Source organism: Microtus pennsylvanicus, chromosome 4 (assembly GCF_037038515.1).
Source record: "Microtus pennsylvanicus isolate mMicPen1 chromosome 4, mMicPen1.hap1, whole genome shotgun sequence".
NCBI lineage: Eukaryota > Metazoa > Chordata > Mammalia > Rodentia > Cricetidae > Microtus > Microtus pennsylvanicus.
Genome location: NC_134582.1, coordinates 132901336 through 132918773, shown reverse-complemented (window position 1 = coordinate 132918773; position 17438 = coordinate 132901336). Strand labels below are relative to the sequence as shown.

Genomic DNA, 17438 nt, shown 5'->3' with positions numbered 1-17438 from the left:
TAAGTTTATTAATTGGGTCTTGTTCGTTTGGAGGTGCTTTGTTTAGGTAGAAGTTTATCAATCTTGTTCATCTTTTCAAACAATTTTTGCTTGAGTCTGTGATTGTTTCTTTTAGACTCCATTTCACTAATTTCTGTCCTTTGTTGTTCTTGCTTTGTGCTGAACTCATTCTCACATCCCTGAGACCTCAAGCAGCATCATGAGGTTATGTAGCTGAGAACTCTGATTTTTTTTAAATGTAAGTGCTCATAGCAAAAACCAACTAAAAATGTTCATCTTCACAGAGTTTTCTTAGCTATGCCCCAAATGTTCTGATACATTTCCTTTTCCTTTTTATTTTTTCTAAATAATAAAAAAAAATCTTTTTGATTTTTTTTTTTTTAGTAGTTTACTGGTCACGCACAAATGTGTTTTCAGTTCCCATACATGTGAGTAGTTTCTGTAGTTGCTTTATTGACTTTAGCTCTATTGTAGTGCATCCTAAGAGGTTACAAGAAGTTATTTTGATTGTTGTATATTGAATAAGACTTGATTTGTGGTTTAGAATATAGTTGATTTTAGAGAAGATTCATGGGCTTCTGAGATGCACATATATTCTGTTTGTGTCAGGTGGGATACTTTTGTAAGTACTATGCAGTTAAATGGGATACTTTTTTTAAAAAAAATATTTATTTATTTATTATGTATACAATATTCTGTCTGTGTGTATGCCTGCAGGCCAGAGGAGGGCACCAGACTTCATTACAGATGGTTGTGAGCCACCATGTGGTTGCTGGGAATTGAACTCAAGACCTTTGGAAGAGCAGGCAATGCTCTTACCCTCTGAGCCATCTCTCTAGCCCAATGGGATACTTTTGTAGGTACTGTGCAGTTAAGTCCATTGGTTTATGATGCAGTTTCTCGGTTGATTTTTAGTTTGGATGACTTATCTAAAGACAAGAATAAGACACTAATGTCTTCCAAGGCATTATCTCGAGACATGCGTAGCCTTTTATGCCGACTAATGTTTGTTTTATAAAGTTGGTGATGCATATATATTTATATGACTACATCAACTTGATGAATTGTCCCTTTATTAATGTGCAGTGCCCTTCTTTATCTCCTCTGATTTTGATTTAACTCTGCTTTGTCAGATACCAGAATAGTGATGCCAACTTGCTTTCAACTTCTATTTGCTTGCTTGATTGTACTTCATCATTTGAGCCTTTGTATATGGGTATCTATGCTAGTGAGATATGTGTCTTGGGAATAACAGATACTTAAAGTTGCATCTGGGTTTTTCATCCAGTCAGCTAGTCTTTGCCTCTCTATTGATGTGCTAATGGACTTAATATAATTTATGAGAGATGTTTATTAATTAATTTTGTTTTGCATTTATTTGTTCAGGGCAGGAGAAAAGTGCATGCAGAGGTTAAAAGTCTATTGAGTTTTTCTATCCATTGTGTCAGGTTGGCAGCAAGTTCCTTTACTCCTGCTAAGCCATTTTGCCAACCCAACTAAGTCTTGTAATTTTGTTGATTGTTTTCTACTTTGCTGGATTGATGTGCCTTACTTTCTCCCCTATAACTATCAGGGATATGCTAACTTTCTGTGTTATATGATGGATTTCTTCCTAGTTCTTCTTTATTTAGCCATTCCTCTGAAGAAATGTAGTCCTTCTTGTTCTCTCCTGGTTGAGACTGTTTTCCTTCTCTTTGGGTAGTGGTTTCTTCGTGTAGCTTCTGCAGTGCTTCTCAGTGGTTTTGAGCTGCTTTAGTTTGTGCCTATTTTTAGATGTCCTTATTCTCCAATTTTAATAGTTTTGTTAGATCCATCAATATTGGTTGGTAGTCATTTACCTTGAGGACTTGAAATATATTTTCCTTTGTTTTCTTGGCTTTGAGGACTGCTGGTGAGAAATCTGTGTTATTCTGGTGTAATTGTCATTGTAGCTGACTTGAGGTCTTCCTTTGCATCTTTTAATCTTTCTTTGCTCTTTATATTGGCTGTAATAAGTTGTGGAAAGATTCTTCTCTGAGAAAGTCTAGTTGGGTTTTTAAACAGCTTTTTTTGTTTGTTTGTTTTTTCTTGTCTGGATTCCATTTCAGTCTCTGTATTTGGGAAGTTTTCTGCTCTTATTTCCTTGAATAGATTATTTTGGTATCATGAATGCTTGTCTCAGATTAGGGGAAAGAACAGAAATTAGATTTCCCAGTAATGAGATGGCTTAAAGGCAAAATTATATGGAGAGAGACTGAGGAGTAAAAATGGAAAACATAGCTTTTTATTTTAAAGAAGTAAAGAAAAAATGTTCGTGTAAGCACCAGCACTTATTTACCAAACAGGGTGTCCTGACGTGGTCTTTGGGAATGAAAACCAGGCCAGGTGAGGGGCTCTCAAAAATTAGAGGCTGAGACAAGTTTATTCCAAGAAATCAGACTTTTTATACCCCTGTGAAAACAAAATGCAATGGTATTTGCTAGGATAATGGTGGTTTTAATTTATATAGGGCTTACAAGAATAATGTTTGAGACTAAGTGTATTGCCAAACTTCTGCATGCCTTTGATGACTTCTAAGGGACACAGAGAATCACAAGTGTCCCTAATGCTTCATTGCCTCAGGGGGTGCCTCAGTTTCTCAGGAACTGAAAGGCACACAGTGCCTCAGGGCCATGGGCTCTACCCTGAAAAACCTATGGCATGTGTTTCTTAAGGCGGCTAGACCAAACAGGAAGGCCTGTCTTTGTACTTTCAAAACCCCCTGCGTCATAATCATCTGCACCCCGGAGTTCTTGGGGCTCTACAACACCGAAGGGTGCTCTTGAGGTTGAGCTACCCTGTCACCTCAGACCTAGTCCACTTAGACACCCCTGCTGTTCCCACTCGGTGGGATAATGCCAGCCTGTGGAGGTTCTGGTGCGAGACTCCTGCAGCCTACACTTTTCAGACTGTCAGCCCCTGGCCCTCCTGCTCTGCCCAGCCAGCCCCCAGGCTCACAGCATATGACATTTAAATTTCCTGACTTATGGTTAGTACCTGCTCTCTGACGCCAGCTAGCTCATTTTAAATAATAGCATCCTCCTTGAGGTAGCCCCCAGGGAGTCCTAGGGAGTGACAAGTGGGATTCCCCCCTATGCCGACCACCAGAGGCACTGCCTCAGTAAAACCAGCCCAAGGCTTTGTCCTCCAAGTAGGATTGCCGGTCTCTCTTCACCAGGGCCACCTGGGGATCATGCTGCTGGGCTGTGTTCCTGTCTCTGCCTTTGTGGCTCTGACCCTCTTTTTTGTCCCTGTTTGGAGGAGTCTTTGCTTTACTGACTGTCTTGGGGTTTCTATGGCTATGAAGAGACACCGTGACCACAGCAACTTTCATTAAGGAAAACATTTAACTGGAGCTGGCTTACAGTTCAGAGATTTAGTCTATTATCATGGAGAGAAGCACGGCGGTATGCAGGCACACATGGTGATAGAGAGGAGCTGAGAGTTCTACATCTGGATCCATAGTCAGCAGGAAGAGAGAGTAAACCACTGGGCCTGGTGGAGCCCCTGAAACTACAAAGCCCATACCCAATGACACTTCTCCAATAAGGGCAAACCTACTCAACCAGGCCATACGCCATGATTCTTTCAAATAACACCACTCCCTGTGAGCCACTGAGGTGATTTTCATACAAACCACCATACAGCTCTTCTCCTTCACTGGGTCACACTTGAGCACTGTGCAGTTGCCTCCTGATCCTGGTGTCCTATAGCAAGAGCTTTAAGCCTTTCCAGAGCGTTGTGCTGAGGCGCATAGAAGTTGGGCTAATGGTGTTCTCATTTTGGTTACCATTCAAAGAATTTTGTATTCCTTGAAATATTAAGATGGGGATCAGCTTTACCAATATTCATTTGTATGTAATTCCTTGAAGCTAGAGGATTCATAGAGGAAGCTCATGCTTTTCCCCAGGGGAGCAGTCACTCGAGATTGGTGGTTTTATGTTTACCTTCAAGAGTTTTTCTAAGCTTCTTGAAAATATAGCAAACATTTTTTTTTCCAGTTTTGACTTCTATAGATTAAAGGTAGGCTATATGTAAGAACTATTGGCAGGAATGTGTTTTTTTAAAGGAAAGTCTAGGTATTTAAAGAATTAATTTTTCAGTGCTGGGAGCTGACTCTGGGACCTTTAGCTTGCTAGGAAACCCTCTACCACTGAGCCATACCCCTCGGCCAATGTAAATTTGATGTACATTTGGTTAAAGCACACTGGGGGCCACTGGCAGCGGCACCAAAGTTTATCCCTACTGCGTGTACTGGCTTTTTGGGAACCCATTCTCTTTTGGATGGATACCTATTCAGCCTAGATATAGTAGGGAGGGCCTTGGACCTTCCCCAAAGTCATGTGCCTTGCCCTCTCTGACGAGTGGGTAGGGTGTGGAGTGGAGGGGAGGGAGTAGGAACTGGGATTGGTATGTAAAATGAAAAAAGATAGTTTTATTTTTTTTAAAAATAAAATAAATTATTAAAAATACCAAAATAAATGAATATATAAATATAAAATAAAATAAATAAAAAGAATTCAGCAGGCATTGGAGGAAAACGGGAGACCACAGTTTTACACTAGTCTTTTGTATTGGTGATTTTTATAACTGCTTTGGATTTATACTTTATTTTCATTTTTAGGGAGAAGTAATAGCACTGGATAAAATATTGAATAAAGTGGAGAAATTAAAGCAGAATGCTTCATTATTAGGTCTTCATTCTATCAGGGCCTTTTGCTTCGACGCGACAAAGGCACTTAAACTTGATATGGCTGATGGCACAGAAGGTAACCTTAATTTGTATTTATCGTTCTGTGTTTTTGTCTCATAATTACATGTACTTACTGGATCTTAATACAGGAATGAATGTGGAGTGACCAGAAAGTAATTAAGATAATTAGTGTTTATGTAATATTTAATGTAATGTCTGCTAATGTCTTAATGTGATAATATTTAGGTGGCAAGACACTCAAAATTTACTCTCGACAGCTTTGAAATGTAATATATGTTATTGCTAAGTGTACAATTCTGTTGTGCATTAGATCTTGAAAAATGACTCTTCCTGTCTAGGTAAACTTAGTAACTTTTCCACAGTATCTCCCTGTCCTTCCCAGGTATTCCCTGGTAACCACTGTCTCTATCTGCTTTAATATGCTCTGCTTTTCAGCTTCCAGATACAATTGTCTTTTGGTGCCCGGCTTATTTTTGCTTAACTGTCTTGGATTCTTCCGTGCTGTTGCACATGGCAGATTTCTTTTCAAGGCTGAATAATATTCCATTGTGTATATACACTACATTTTGAAAATAACATTTCTTATTGGTAGACAGTTGAGTTGATTCTGTAGCATTGCTTTTGTAAATACTGTTGAAGTGAACATGGGAGTGCAGATACCTTGACAACAGTTCCCAGTCATCTATTTCCATTCATATATTTCCACTAGCAAGCAGGACTGCTGTATTACACAGCAGCTTTATAATGTATTGTTTGAAGAACCATGCCACTTCATTAGTGGTTGTATTATTTATGTTCTTCAAACAGTACATATGTGCCCTTTCTTCTCCATGCTCTCACCAAATTACCTCCTGTTCCTTTCTTTTAATAACTACTTCCTCATAGGGTTCAGATTATATGTCTTATGGTTCTCATTGCATTTTCTTGAAGGTTAGTTGTAGTGAGCATCTTCTCCATTGGCCATGTCTTTTTTTTTACTTCTTTTATTGGGCTATGCATTTTTCTCCACTCCCATCCATTCATCCCCTCTTCCCTTCTACCCTCTCCTGTGACCTCGACACTCCCAATTTACTCAGGAGATCTTGTCTTTTTCTCCTTTCTATTTAGATCCATGTATGTCTCTCTCAGGGTCCTCTTTGCTGTCTAGGTTCATTGGGGTTGTGGACTGTAGGCTGGTTTTTCTTTGCTTTATGTCTAAACGCCACTTATGAGAGAGTGCATACTAAATTTGTCTTTTTGGGCCTGGGTTACCTCACTCAATATTGTTTTTTTCCAAATCCATCTATTTGCCTGTGATATTCAAGATGTCATCATTTTTTCTGCTGTGTAGTACTCCATTGTATAAATGTACCACATTTTCTTTATCCATTCTTCAGTTGAGGGGCATCTAGATTGTTTCCAGGTAGCCTTGTAAAAAGAGTTTGGCAGTGCTCCTTCTGTTTCTGTTGTATGGAACAATTTGAGGAGTATTGATATTTTTCTCTTCTTTGGAAATCTTGAAGAATTCTGAGCTAAAACTGTTTGGCCATGGGCTTCTTTTGGGTGGGAGATTTTTAATGACTGCTTCTATTTCCTTAGCAATTATAGGTCTATTTAATTAATTTATCTGGTCTTGATTTAATTTTGGTAAGTGATACTAATGCAGAAAATTGTCCATTTCTTTTCCATATCTTCTTTTGAAGAGCAATTAATGCTCATCTAAATCGTTCCCCCTTTGGGGTGTGTATTAGTTGCTATGGTAAAACACTGACAAAAGCAAACTAGGGAAAGGTTCCTTTGCCTCACATTGTGGAGGCATACCTGGGTTTCTAGTCTCCCATCATGGTGTCGTCTGTCTTCATGAGTTTCCACCATGGTGTACTCTGCATTCATGACCTTCCCATCATGGTGGGGAAGGTGAATGCAGTGTCAGGTGCTTCTCCAGCTGCTGCAGCAAGAGCATGAAGAACTGGTCACATTGCATCATAGGTGGGAGGCAGAGAGAGCTGAATGCTGCTTTCCACTTCTTTGTCCTCCTTGTTCTCCTGGACTTCAACCCATAGAATGATGCCGCCCGTTTAGGTGGGTCCTTTCTCCAGTTAAACAGCTCTGAAACGCCTCCACAGATGCACCCTCACTGTCACTTCCTGAGCTCTGTTTCTTAGGTGACCCTGAATCCAGTGAAGTATAGTGCTGAGCCATTACAGCAATGAATGGTTGGTGTTTGTTTGATTTTAGTATGTATAACTACTCTATCTTTTGTGTGAAGTATTTAATCCAGCTTATTCCAGTAAATAACCGAGTGCTGAAGACTTGTTTGAGTCGTTTGTTCCTTATTTCCCAAGTGATTTATAGATGAATTTGCTTTCTGTGCTGCTGTCTTCTTGTGTAGTTCGGTGTGTTTCTGTTGTGCTGTGTTTTAATCCTCTGCTTATGTATTGTAGGGTTTGGTAGCGAATCTTATGAACTGTAAAACGTATCCATCACAGGCCATGTGAAGCTGATAATGACTGAATTTTACATAAAAGCTCGAGATTTTTTCTTAGTTCTCCATTTTTGTTTTTATTGAATAATTTGTATATTTCTATATTTCATATATAAAAATATATATAGAAATACACAAATTATTGTAACTTACTACTTTTTGTGGTTTGGAAGAGATGCCGCTCACAGTCTCAGGCATTTGAATTTGCTGCTCTCTTCATCTTTTTTCCTTTTGACTATATATTTTCTAATAATTCCTCCTTGGATGTGCCTCATTTTTCTTCTACTCAATGAATTTGCTCTTTGACACTCTTGTCTTTCTGTTCATTGTAGTTTTTAGCTTCATTTGTTGAAGAGTCTGTCTTTGCAAGTACACTTTACTCCTTTGCCAAAAATGAGGTTGCCATGGCTGTTTGATTTTGAGGCCCGCGCTCTGTTCCTTTGCTTGCTGTTGCCTGTGCCTGTGTCCCAGTGCTGTGTGCCTGTGTCTGTTTCTATGGCTTTGTGATGTAATTGGAGCTGGGTGTCATTAGCACTGGCCTTTCTGTTTAGGGTTGCTTTAGTTATTTGGATCTTTTTGCTTCCTAATGAATTTTAGGATTGCTTTCTTCTTTGAAGAATGTCTTTGGAAATTTGGTGGTGATGGCTTTGCAAAATAGAGCCATTTTCACAGTGTTATTCTACCATTCTATGAGCATGGGTGGTCTTTCCATCTTTTGGTGCTTTCTCTGGAGTTTTAAAGTTAGGAAAAGCTTCTGGCAAATAGAACATATGTATTCTTATGGTATATTATTATAGAAATGGTTTTGTTTTTCAACACAGGGTTTCTCTGTGTGTGTATCCCTGGTTGTCCTGGAACTTTCTTTGTAGACCAGGCTGGCCTCAAAGTTACTTTGCCTACGGAGTGCTGGGTTGAAGGCATTCACCACTACACCCAGCTGCCTTTCTAGTTTTAATAAGAGAAATTTCAGTTGCACCCAGTGCATTTGGTGACCATTTTTGTGATCTTAATCTTTAATGTGTATATAACATACTGTGTCATTGATTAAGTGCACCGTCTTGGCTTCATGTTTGTGGATGAAACAAAATGTTGGACAGAGGCAGTGTAAAGAAGAAAGATGTCATTTGGCTCACTGTCGTCAGAGGTTTTAGTCCATAGTGGCAGGCAGGGCATGGTAGAGCACAGCAGTCCATTGCGCGACCAGGAACCAGAGCAAAGGGGAATAACAGCTAGGGCAAGGTAGTGCCTCCAAGAAGATTCCCCCAGGGTCCTCCACTAGTCCTACCTCTTGTCTTCTACTGCCTCCCAGCATTAGGAGTTGATCAGTGTCTTAGATTAGGGCTCTTATGATTGGATCTTCTCTGGAAATATCGTCACAAACTTACCCAGAAGTGTACTTTACTAATGTCTCAGATATTCCTCAAACCAGTCAAATTGGCAAGAAAGAGCAGCCATCACAGTTTATTAGGAGCAGTGAGATTAGGCATTGCCATTGCCATTGCCCTCAGCAGGATTTCCAGGTATAGTTGTGTCCTATAGGTGTGAGTGAGTTCTGAGTTACATCCTGTTATTTGTTTGTCCTAGTGTAGGGCCCTGCTAATACCGAGCTTCAGGAGCATGTTCAGAACAAACCTGTAGTTTGCATGGAAGTTTTTTGTAGAATTGCAGATTTCTTAGCTTTTAGGCAGTTGTTGAGAGTTGTAATTCAGATGAATTCAGATGGTCACAGAATAAAAAACACAATATACAAAGTATTTCAATAGCTAAGTTAGTATAAATTTACATCAGTGAGAGACCACTTAGCATGAAAATAAGCAGTAAGAGGAGCAAGGCAAATGGATACTTACAGACTGTAAAGCAGAAGGGAAACTCTGTGGTGACCTAGAATTGTCAGCTGCTGGGAGGAACACTGCTTAGCTGCTGCCGGCAGGCGCCTCCACACAGAACAGGGACTTCCTGCACCTGGGATATCACCTGTAGAGGGCTCTGGCTACTCCAGGAAAGGATGGGACTGGTGGTGCCAAGGTAAAAAGGGCTGTGAAGGTTTTGACAAGAAAACAGATGAGGAGCTGGGCGGTTTTAATCCCAGCACTTGGGAGGCAGAGGTAGACAGATCTCTGTGAGTTCGAGGCTAGCCTGAGCTAAAAGAGCTATTTCTTCCAGGACAACTAGGGCTGTTACACAGAGAAACCCTGTCTCAAAAAACGAGAGAGAGAGAGAGAGAGAGAGAGAGAGAGAGAGGGAGGGAGGGAGGGAGGGAGGGAGGGAGGGAGGGAGGGAGAAGAGAAAGTCTGTTCTCCCATTTTCTTTGCACTCCTCATCCCATCCCATCACTCCTGTACTTCCTGTTAGTGGCTGTAGAAGCCAGCAGGCAAGTATGGTTTTCATTTGCCCCAATTTAAGATGAATTCACACTGTGGACCACTTGAAAGAATGAAAGCTAAATTTTAATAGTTGGCATTTATGTATGCAGGTTAAAAAACTAAAGCTAAGATAATAGATTATGGAAATTCATCATAGAATATTATGGGAAAGATTCCTATCTTCTATAGATAATAACTGTTCAGTAAGAAAAGGCAATGGTTATGAGCCTAGCCTTTAACGGCTGAGCCATCCCTCTTGCACAACATAAAGCAAAGAAAACCAACCTACAATTCACAGCCCCAGAGAACCTAGACAACCAAGAGGACCCTAAGAGAGACGTACATGGATCTAATTTTCATGGGAAGTAGAAAAAGACAAGATTTCCTGAGTAAATTGGGAGCATGGGGATCATGGGAGAGGGTAGAAGGGAAGAGGGAGGGGAGAAAAATATATAGCTCAATAAAAACAAAATCAAACAAGCAAAAAAGACGATGGTTTCAGTAGGGAAAAGCTATACAGAGGATTTACTTATTTAAAGGAAAGATACAATTGGTCAAAAACAGCTGTTTTGATGAGGATTTTGGAAAGCAAGTACACACACTCATGATAATGACAGCATACACTAGTATAACTTGTATCGGGGGGGTGATGAGGGGGCATTACCAGTATGCATCAGAAAGTAAAGATTTATTGGAAAAATATTTTTTTCCAGAACAGTAGATGAAACAGAAAAAAAAAAAGATTCTAGATGAAGGTGGGTGACACTAATAACAGCTTGTGTCTTTACAGCCTTCTAACCAGATAAAAACAGAAGGTAATTCTGGATTTAAATAAAAGCGATCAGTAGCAATGGCAAGCTTGCAGGTAAAGAAAGCAAGTTTCATGACTTTCTTCAGTAACACCAAATTCATCAGAAATTACTCATGAGCACCACAAGGAAAACTTGATGGACTGGTAAATCCAGGAGGTTAATGGATCATAGTGAACAGAAGCCATACACATGGCCATAAAACCAGGAGACTAAAGAATAGCAGCCAGACCAGTATGTTTGGTCAGAGCCCGGCAGGCCCTAAGTTTTCTGGTGCTGTCTGTAGGAGGCATCACCAAGGAAATGACTTCCTCTATGACAGATGACTGGAATTGGTACTGGTTCTGGGGCATTATGGCTTCTAACACTAGGAGTTAAAGTTCTTAATTTGATTTGGTGTGGGTTTGTGTTATAATATCAAAACTCGTCTATAACAACTGCATTTTCAGTCCTTATGTAATCAAATCTATATGAAATAAAAGTAATTCTTAGCTAAGGACTTGCTTAAAGGGAGAAAGGATTTTTCTTAATTTAATATCTTGGATTACAATGCTAATTTTTCATTATTGTTTATATGTCAAGAATATTTTATTCTTTTCTAGACCTATATGTAAGAAAGCAGATAATATTTATAATTCTCTTTTGTAGGGGCACCTCCATTCTTACCAGAATCTTTTGACCGGATTCTTCTTGATGCACCCTGCAGTGGAATGGGACAGAGGCCAAATATGGCCTGTACTTGGACTTTGAAGGAAGTGACATCATATCAGCCACTACAGCGAAAACTCTTTAATGTGGTATGCTCTTTCACCATAAAGAAGCTGACGATTGCTAGTTCTGTGTTCTGTCTACCACAGCTTTTGTGTGTGGCAGCAATCTTCACTCTGGTCAAAGGGTGAAGGCAAAAAGGAGGCATGGGCAGAGACTAGATGTATAGGATTTGATATGGCCACTTGAAATATTTATTCAGCCTTAAAGAGGAGTGAAATTTGGTACATGCTACAATATTGATGAACTTGGAGACTATGCTAAGTGAAGCAAACCAGACACAAAAGGAAAATTTTGTATGAGCCCAATTATAAGGTAATTAGAATAGTCAAATTCCCAGGAACAGAGGTTAGAACAAAGGGAGTATGTTGAAAGAAGGGTAGTTACTTAATTGGGGTCCTTCACAAATGAATGGCTTATGTATGTCATTGAATTATTCAGTTGACATCACAAATTTTATTTATTTATTTTCTAGAGACAAGGAAGAGATTGGGAATACCAAGTGTGTTTGTGTGCCTCATTCTGCCCAGTTACAGCTCTAGTGTAGGAAGTTTTCCTTTGTGTTGACCCCTCCTTTAAAATTACAACTAGTTTCTCATAGAACGTTTTCAGTGAGACATTTAGTTGATGGTAAACAGTCTACTCCTTAAATGTAAATAGAACAACAAAACAAAAACACAACTGGCCGAGTTGTTTGTGCACAATTGCTAATTGATGTAAATAATTCAATATAATTAAATTACTCTTCCTGGCTTTGTTTAGTTATCAGATTAGAAGTCTAAAGTCTAAAACAGGCTAACACAATATTAAACTAGGCATGATTACATCCAGAATGTAGAAGGATCATAAAACTGCAAATTTAATTGATCTAGTACATTACACATAGAGTATTTGAGAATTTTTGTCAGTTTTGTTAAAATTAGTATATTTCAAAATATGATTTCTTCTATTTAAATTTCAACTTTTCTATTTTTAAAAATTTCTGAGCAGATGTATGTTTACTTATCTGTATATGTACTGCCTGCATGCAGGAGTCTGAACAAACCGGAAGGCCCCTGGAACTGGATACGGGCCTCTGGAACTGGATCCAGGCGGGATGAGTTGCCACATGGGTGCTGAGAACTGAGCCTGAGTCCTCTGCAAGAGCAGTGAGTGCTCTTCGCTGCAGAGGCACCGTTAGCCCCACTGCAGTGTTCTTTCCATGAGAGATGAGTTCATTATGTCTCCCCTTTCCTACAATAACAATACATAGACTTCAGCAACAACTAATATGCTGTAATTATTCAATCTCTAAGGTTGTCTTCGAGTACATTTCTGCTCTCTCTTTCTTGCCGCCTCCTTTCATAAACAAAGGACGCACTAGTTGTGGATTATTTAAATAGTTTTCAGAATAGTCGTCAGAGAACATGCCTCTGGCACGAAAGCCCCAAGCAGCACCAAGGATGCTCTCCAGACAGAATGCCTAAGGGTAAAGGAAGCTACTGCTTTAGTGCTTTCCCTTCTGTTGTTCTCAGGTAGAGTAAGATGGAAGTTCAGAAAGGTTACCGAGAGTGGATGGATGATTTCAGTGCAGAGGCCCAGCCGTGAGGGGGAAGTCAGAGAGCAGGTGTGCCCTGTGCCATGGCTAGAGGCCCAGCCGTGAGGGGGAAGTCAGAGAGCAGGTGTGCCCTGTGCCATGGCTAGAGGCCCAGCTGTGAAGAAGTCAGAGAGCAGGTGTATGAGACAGGGTTAGACATCGAGAATGTAAACCTTAGGATCAGAACTGTCTTCATTTGAGCCACGACTCCTCCATGTTATTGACTTTGGGTACATTGATTTCCAGTTGGAGAGATGGGGAGTAGAGCACTATCTGCTAGGAATACCTCAGTGGAAACAGCCTGGCTTCACTGTTGGTAAGGATCCTTTGAGAAGCTTCCTGTGAAAGTCTACCATAGTAGGTGGCACAGAGCCACAGTGTTTATATTATTTCAGTTAAGGTGCAAACATGAATTATTAGTTTAAAAAAGATTCTAATTAAAACTTTAAACAAAATTAGGGGTTTATTAAAAAAAGAAGAAACATGAGTTAGATGGGTAGGAAATGGCGTGAATCAAGGGAAAGTCAGGAGAAGAGGCTAAAAATGATCAAAATACATTGTGTAAGTTCCTCAAAGAACTGAGAAAATTTCTCTGAGCTTGAAAAGATAAGCATTAATGACGTAGCCCAGCTGGAAGAGCGCTGGCCTGGTGTGTTAGTCACTTGTTGTTGCTGTGACAAAATACCCAAGGGAACCACTTAGCGAAGGGAGCGTTGATTCTGCTCACCGTTCAGAGGGCCAGTCCATCATGGTGAGGATGTTATGGCAACAGGCACTGGAGGCTTCTGGTCCCTCTGCATCTGAGATACTGAGGCTGAGATCCGTGGATGCTTGTACTCATTTCACTGTCTTCTTAGAATCAGTCCAGAGCCTTAGAATCAATCCTGGCGAGCCCTGCAGCACGGCTCCCTCTTCTGGTCACCATCGGATGCTCACTTATCCTAGCGTTTGGGGCCCCCCAGTGGGCAAGCGTTCTGCTGTTTCACTGGATTTGTCGCCGCCGTTTCAGCCTATGGGTTAGTGCTCCTACGCTGAAGGTGGGCTTGCCACCTCTGTTAACCTAATCTTACAATTTGTCACAGACATGCCAAGAGGCTTTTTTCCTTGGTGATTCTAGATCCTGTTCAGGTGACAGCATCAGTCATTACTCCTATCATGTATGGAGCTCTGGATTAGATTCCCCAGTAAGACATAAACTGAGTGGAACAGCACATTCCTGTGATCCTAGCACTCTGGAGATAGGGATCTTTGACTAGACAGAATTTGAGGCCAGCCTGGAATATGTGAGAACCTGCCTGAAAAGAAAAGAGAAGAGGAACTTATATTTGGGAAAAAATTACTTTCACACTGTAGTCCCAATATCTATTAAATACCTACAGCATGCAAACTGATGTCTAGCTCATAACTGAGAAAGCAGACAGGCCATGCCTTCTCTAAGAGCTTCTTTTATGACTGGAAGTTTGTTGTATTACATGACATTAACGCTGTAGAGCAAACTACAGGAAGAAAGGTGTGCTGTGGGGTTTTTTAAATCAGGAAGCACATTTCAGAACAGGGCTTTGTAAGCAGCAATGGGTGGAGCATTGTGAAGGAACAAGCAGCTTGGAGGAGGAGGAGGAGGAGGAGAGTGTCTACCTGGTCTGGACTCCTCAGGTAGCAGAGACTTTGGTTGCTACAGGAATAGCAGGAAGACAAGGTTGCTAATCCAGAAGGGCAGGAAAGACAACAGGGAAGGTCGGTGTGGCAGGAACACCTTTATGTAGAGCCTTGAAAATGCTTTCAGGACTTTGCTTGTGAAACTGAGAAGCAGCAAGTTGAAAAGCATTGCTCACACTGATGTGCGGAGACAGGCTTATAGAGGGCAGGGAACCAGGTTGGCAGATTTAACTGTTGTGCAATGCAGCTGAAAGATAAAGAAGCTGAAACTGATGGTAGTGGACGTTGGGAGTAGTCGCCAAAAACTGGACTGTGTGTGTTCACACACACATTTTTTTTAAATTTATTCCATGTGTATGCATGTGTACCTGAATGTATGTATGAGTACTATGTGCATGCAGGCACCAGCAGATATCAGAAGGGGGTATCAGATCCCCTGTAGCCGGAATTATAAGCAGTTGTGAACTATCATATGGGTGCTGGGACTTGGTCTTCTGCAGGAGCAGTAAGGGCTTTTACGCACTGAGCCATCTCTGCATTATATATTGAAAGAAGGGCCATGGGGCTGGCTAGTGGATGGGGAAAGTAAAGGACTGCAAGCATAGTTGGTGCCCTGTGGTTCAGGGAGGAGTTCTGGGAAGCCTGGAAAACCTCTTCTAGCAGGTTTCAGAGAATGATGAGTATTTGTTTGGGGACACATTTGCTGAGGTAGCAGAAACGTTGACATGACAACTGAATACTTATACATGAATTCAGAAAGGAGGTCTCCCTACATATATAAGTTTGGGAATAAAGACATTATAGGAAGGGAATTAACTGAAGGATGTATGTGAGAGGCTAAGTCTGTGTAAATCATAAAGTTCCCAGGTAAGGCTGCATGCATCAGCAGGGTATACATTGTGCTATAACTACAGGAACAGGCTATGTCATACAGGACAGCATTTTATCACTACCAAGTGCTTTCAAGATACAGTGTGCCATTCTCTAACTTACTTCGGGTATTTATTGGGTCTTATGGCATGCATTGTCTGATCCTTGCTTTCTTTAGGCGGTTCAGCTGCTGAAGCCAGGGGGAGTGCTGGTTTACAGCACATGTACAGTCACTCTGGCAGAAAATGAAGAGCAAGTTGCCTGGGCCCTTACAACGTTCCCCTGCCTTCAGCTTCAACCCCAGGTGAGAACACTAACATTTTCCAGTGTTACCAGCGTCTCAGAGTATGATGTGCACTGGCATATACAGAATGTTATGGAGACCTGCATCAGGACTCTGAAGTGCTCTGTTCATACGAGTGATTGTGTTTTCTGACTGACCATGGGGGTTCACATGACCAAATGAGAAAGCATCTGCTCTCTGCTGTCTGCCAGTGCTAAACCGGATGGGCTTGGGCATCTTTCTGTCGTTTATTCCACTTGTTGGTATTAACACTGAATCTTCAAAAAATGCTTTCCTGTTTTTCTTTTTGGATAGATTTACTCATGTATATTTGTATTTTGCTCACATGTATGTAAATATACCTTGTGCATTCTTGTTGCCCATCAGGTCAGAAAAGGTATCAAGTCCCCTGAATCTGGATTACAGATGGTTGTGAACCATATAGGGATGCTAAGAACAAATCTGGTCCTCTGAAGGGCAGCACGTGCTCTTAACCATTGAGCCATTTCTCCATCCCCATATAAGACTTTTACTTCATTCCCAGTCCTACATTTTTTTTGATTTGAAAAAGATTGAACATTTTTGCTTCCTGCCACATCAAACACACCTCTTCAAAAGTGGGCTGCAGTATACTTTAAAAAAAAAAAAAGCCATGGGGACAAGCTCAGGAGTGTCACCCTTTACACTTTTATGTTAATATAGGATAATTTAAAACCCTTTGTTGTTTGTTTTAGTGGGCACTAATCTGAGTTTTTGTTATGCTTTTTATAAAGCTGATTCTGTGTCTATAGGGATGCTGACATTCAGAGACATTGGGCAGCTGACTTTATGGCTTCCTATGCAGAACTCTTAACAGGCAGAAGATAAAGGTTAAAGATAAAACAATCTAGAAATGGCCCTAGACAGAGAGATTGAGACAATTACATGTAAATGGAAGCAAGACTTCAGAATTTACGTGGAATGTGTATAAAGGAGTAATTAATGGAAGGTTCTCCCCTCACTGCCATATATGATGACAATGTTTTCCTGACTGCAGTTTCTTTTCCACCAGTGTCTAAAACACCTGTTGTGGAATGATGGCTTGTTGGTATTTATGAATATTTGGCACTAGTGGTTTTCAAAACTCACTGAATTTATTTATATTCCTTCAAACCTAGTTGATGTAGCCATGGTTTATATATCCTTTTCTAATATGTATTTTTCTAGTGTGTGTAAAATAGGAAAACTTCTGTCACAGAGTCGGTTAAAGGTATTTTAAATGTCTCGGGGCCGGCTCCATTTGCTGTTAGAGAATGTGAGGCCTGACTGCTCATTTCCTTCACTGATAAAGTTCCACTTGCTGAGAGTCTGTGATATACTAGGCCCAATATCGATTCTTTATTTAGCTTAGAAGTGAAAGACTTGTACCACAAGAACTTTAAATCTTTGAAGAAAGAAATTGTGGAAGATCTCAGAAAATGGAAAGATCTCCCATGCTCTTGGATAGACAGGTAGGGTCAAAAAAGTAAAAATGGTAATCCTACCAAAAGCAATCTATAGATTCAATGCAATCCCCATCAAAATCCCAGCACAATACTTCGCAGACCTTGAAAAAACAGTACTCAGCTTCATATGGAAAAAACAAAAAACCCAGAATAGCCAAAACAATCCTGTACAATACAGGAACTTCCAGAGGCATCACCATCCCTGACATCAAGCTCTCCTATAGAGCTACAGTGATGAAAACAGCTTTGTATGGACATAAAAACAGGACAGGTAGACCAATGGAATCAAATCAAAGACCCTGATATTAATCCACACACCTATGAACATCTGATTTTTGACAAAGAAGTTAAAATTATACAATGGAAAAAAGAAAGCATCTTCAACAAATGGTGCTGGCATAACTAGATGTCAACATGTGGAAGAATGCAAATA

General features: G+C 40.4%; 1 protein-coding gene across 3 annotated transcripts in view; it reads left to right on the top strand.

Moving 5' to 3' along the window:
- Positions 1–17438, top strand: part of Nsun6 (NOP2/Sun RNA methyltransferase 6) — a 52251-nt gene that overhangs the window by 19351 nt on the left and 15462 nt on the right. For all 3 annotated transcript variants that reach the window (XM_075970556.1, XM_075970554.1, XM_075970555.1), the window contains exons 8-10: positions 4643–4787; positions 11017–11165; positions 15417–15542. In XM_075970556.1, coding sequence (XP_075826671.1) covers positions 4643–4787; positions 11017–11165; positions 15417–15542 — 420 coding nt within the window. The remainder of the gene's footprint in view (positions 1–4642; positions 4788–11016; positions 11166–15416; positions 15543–17438) is intronic.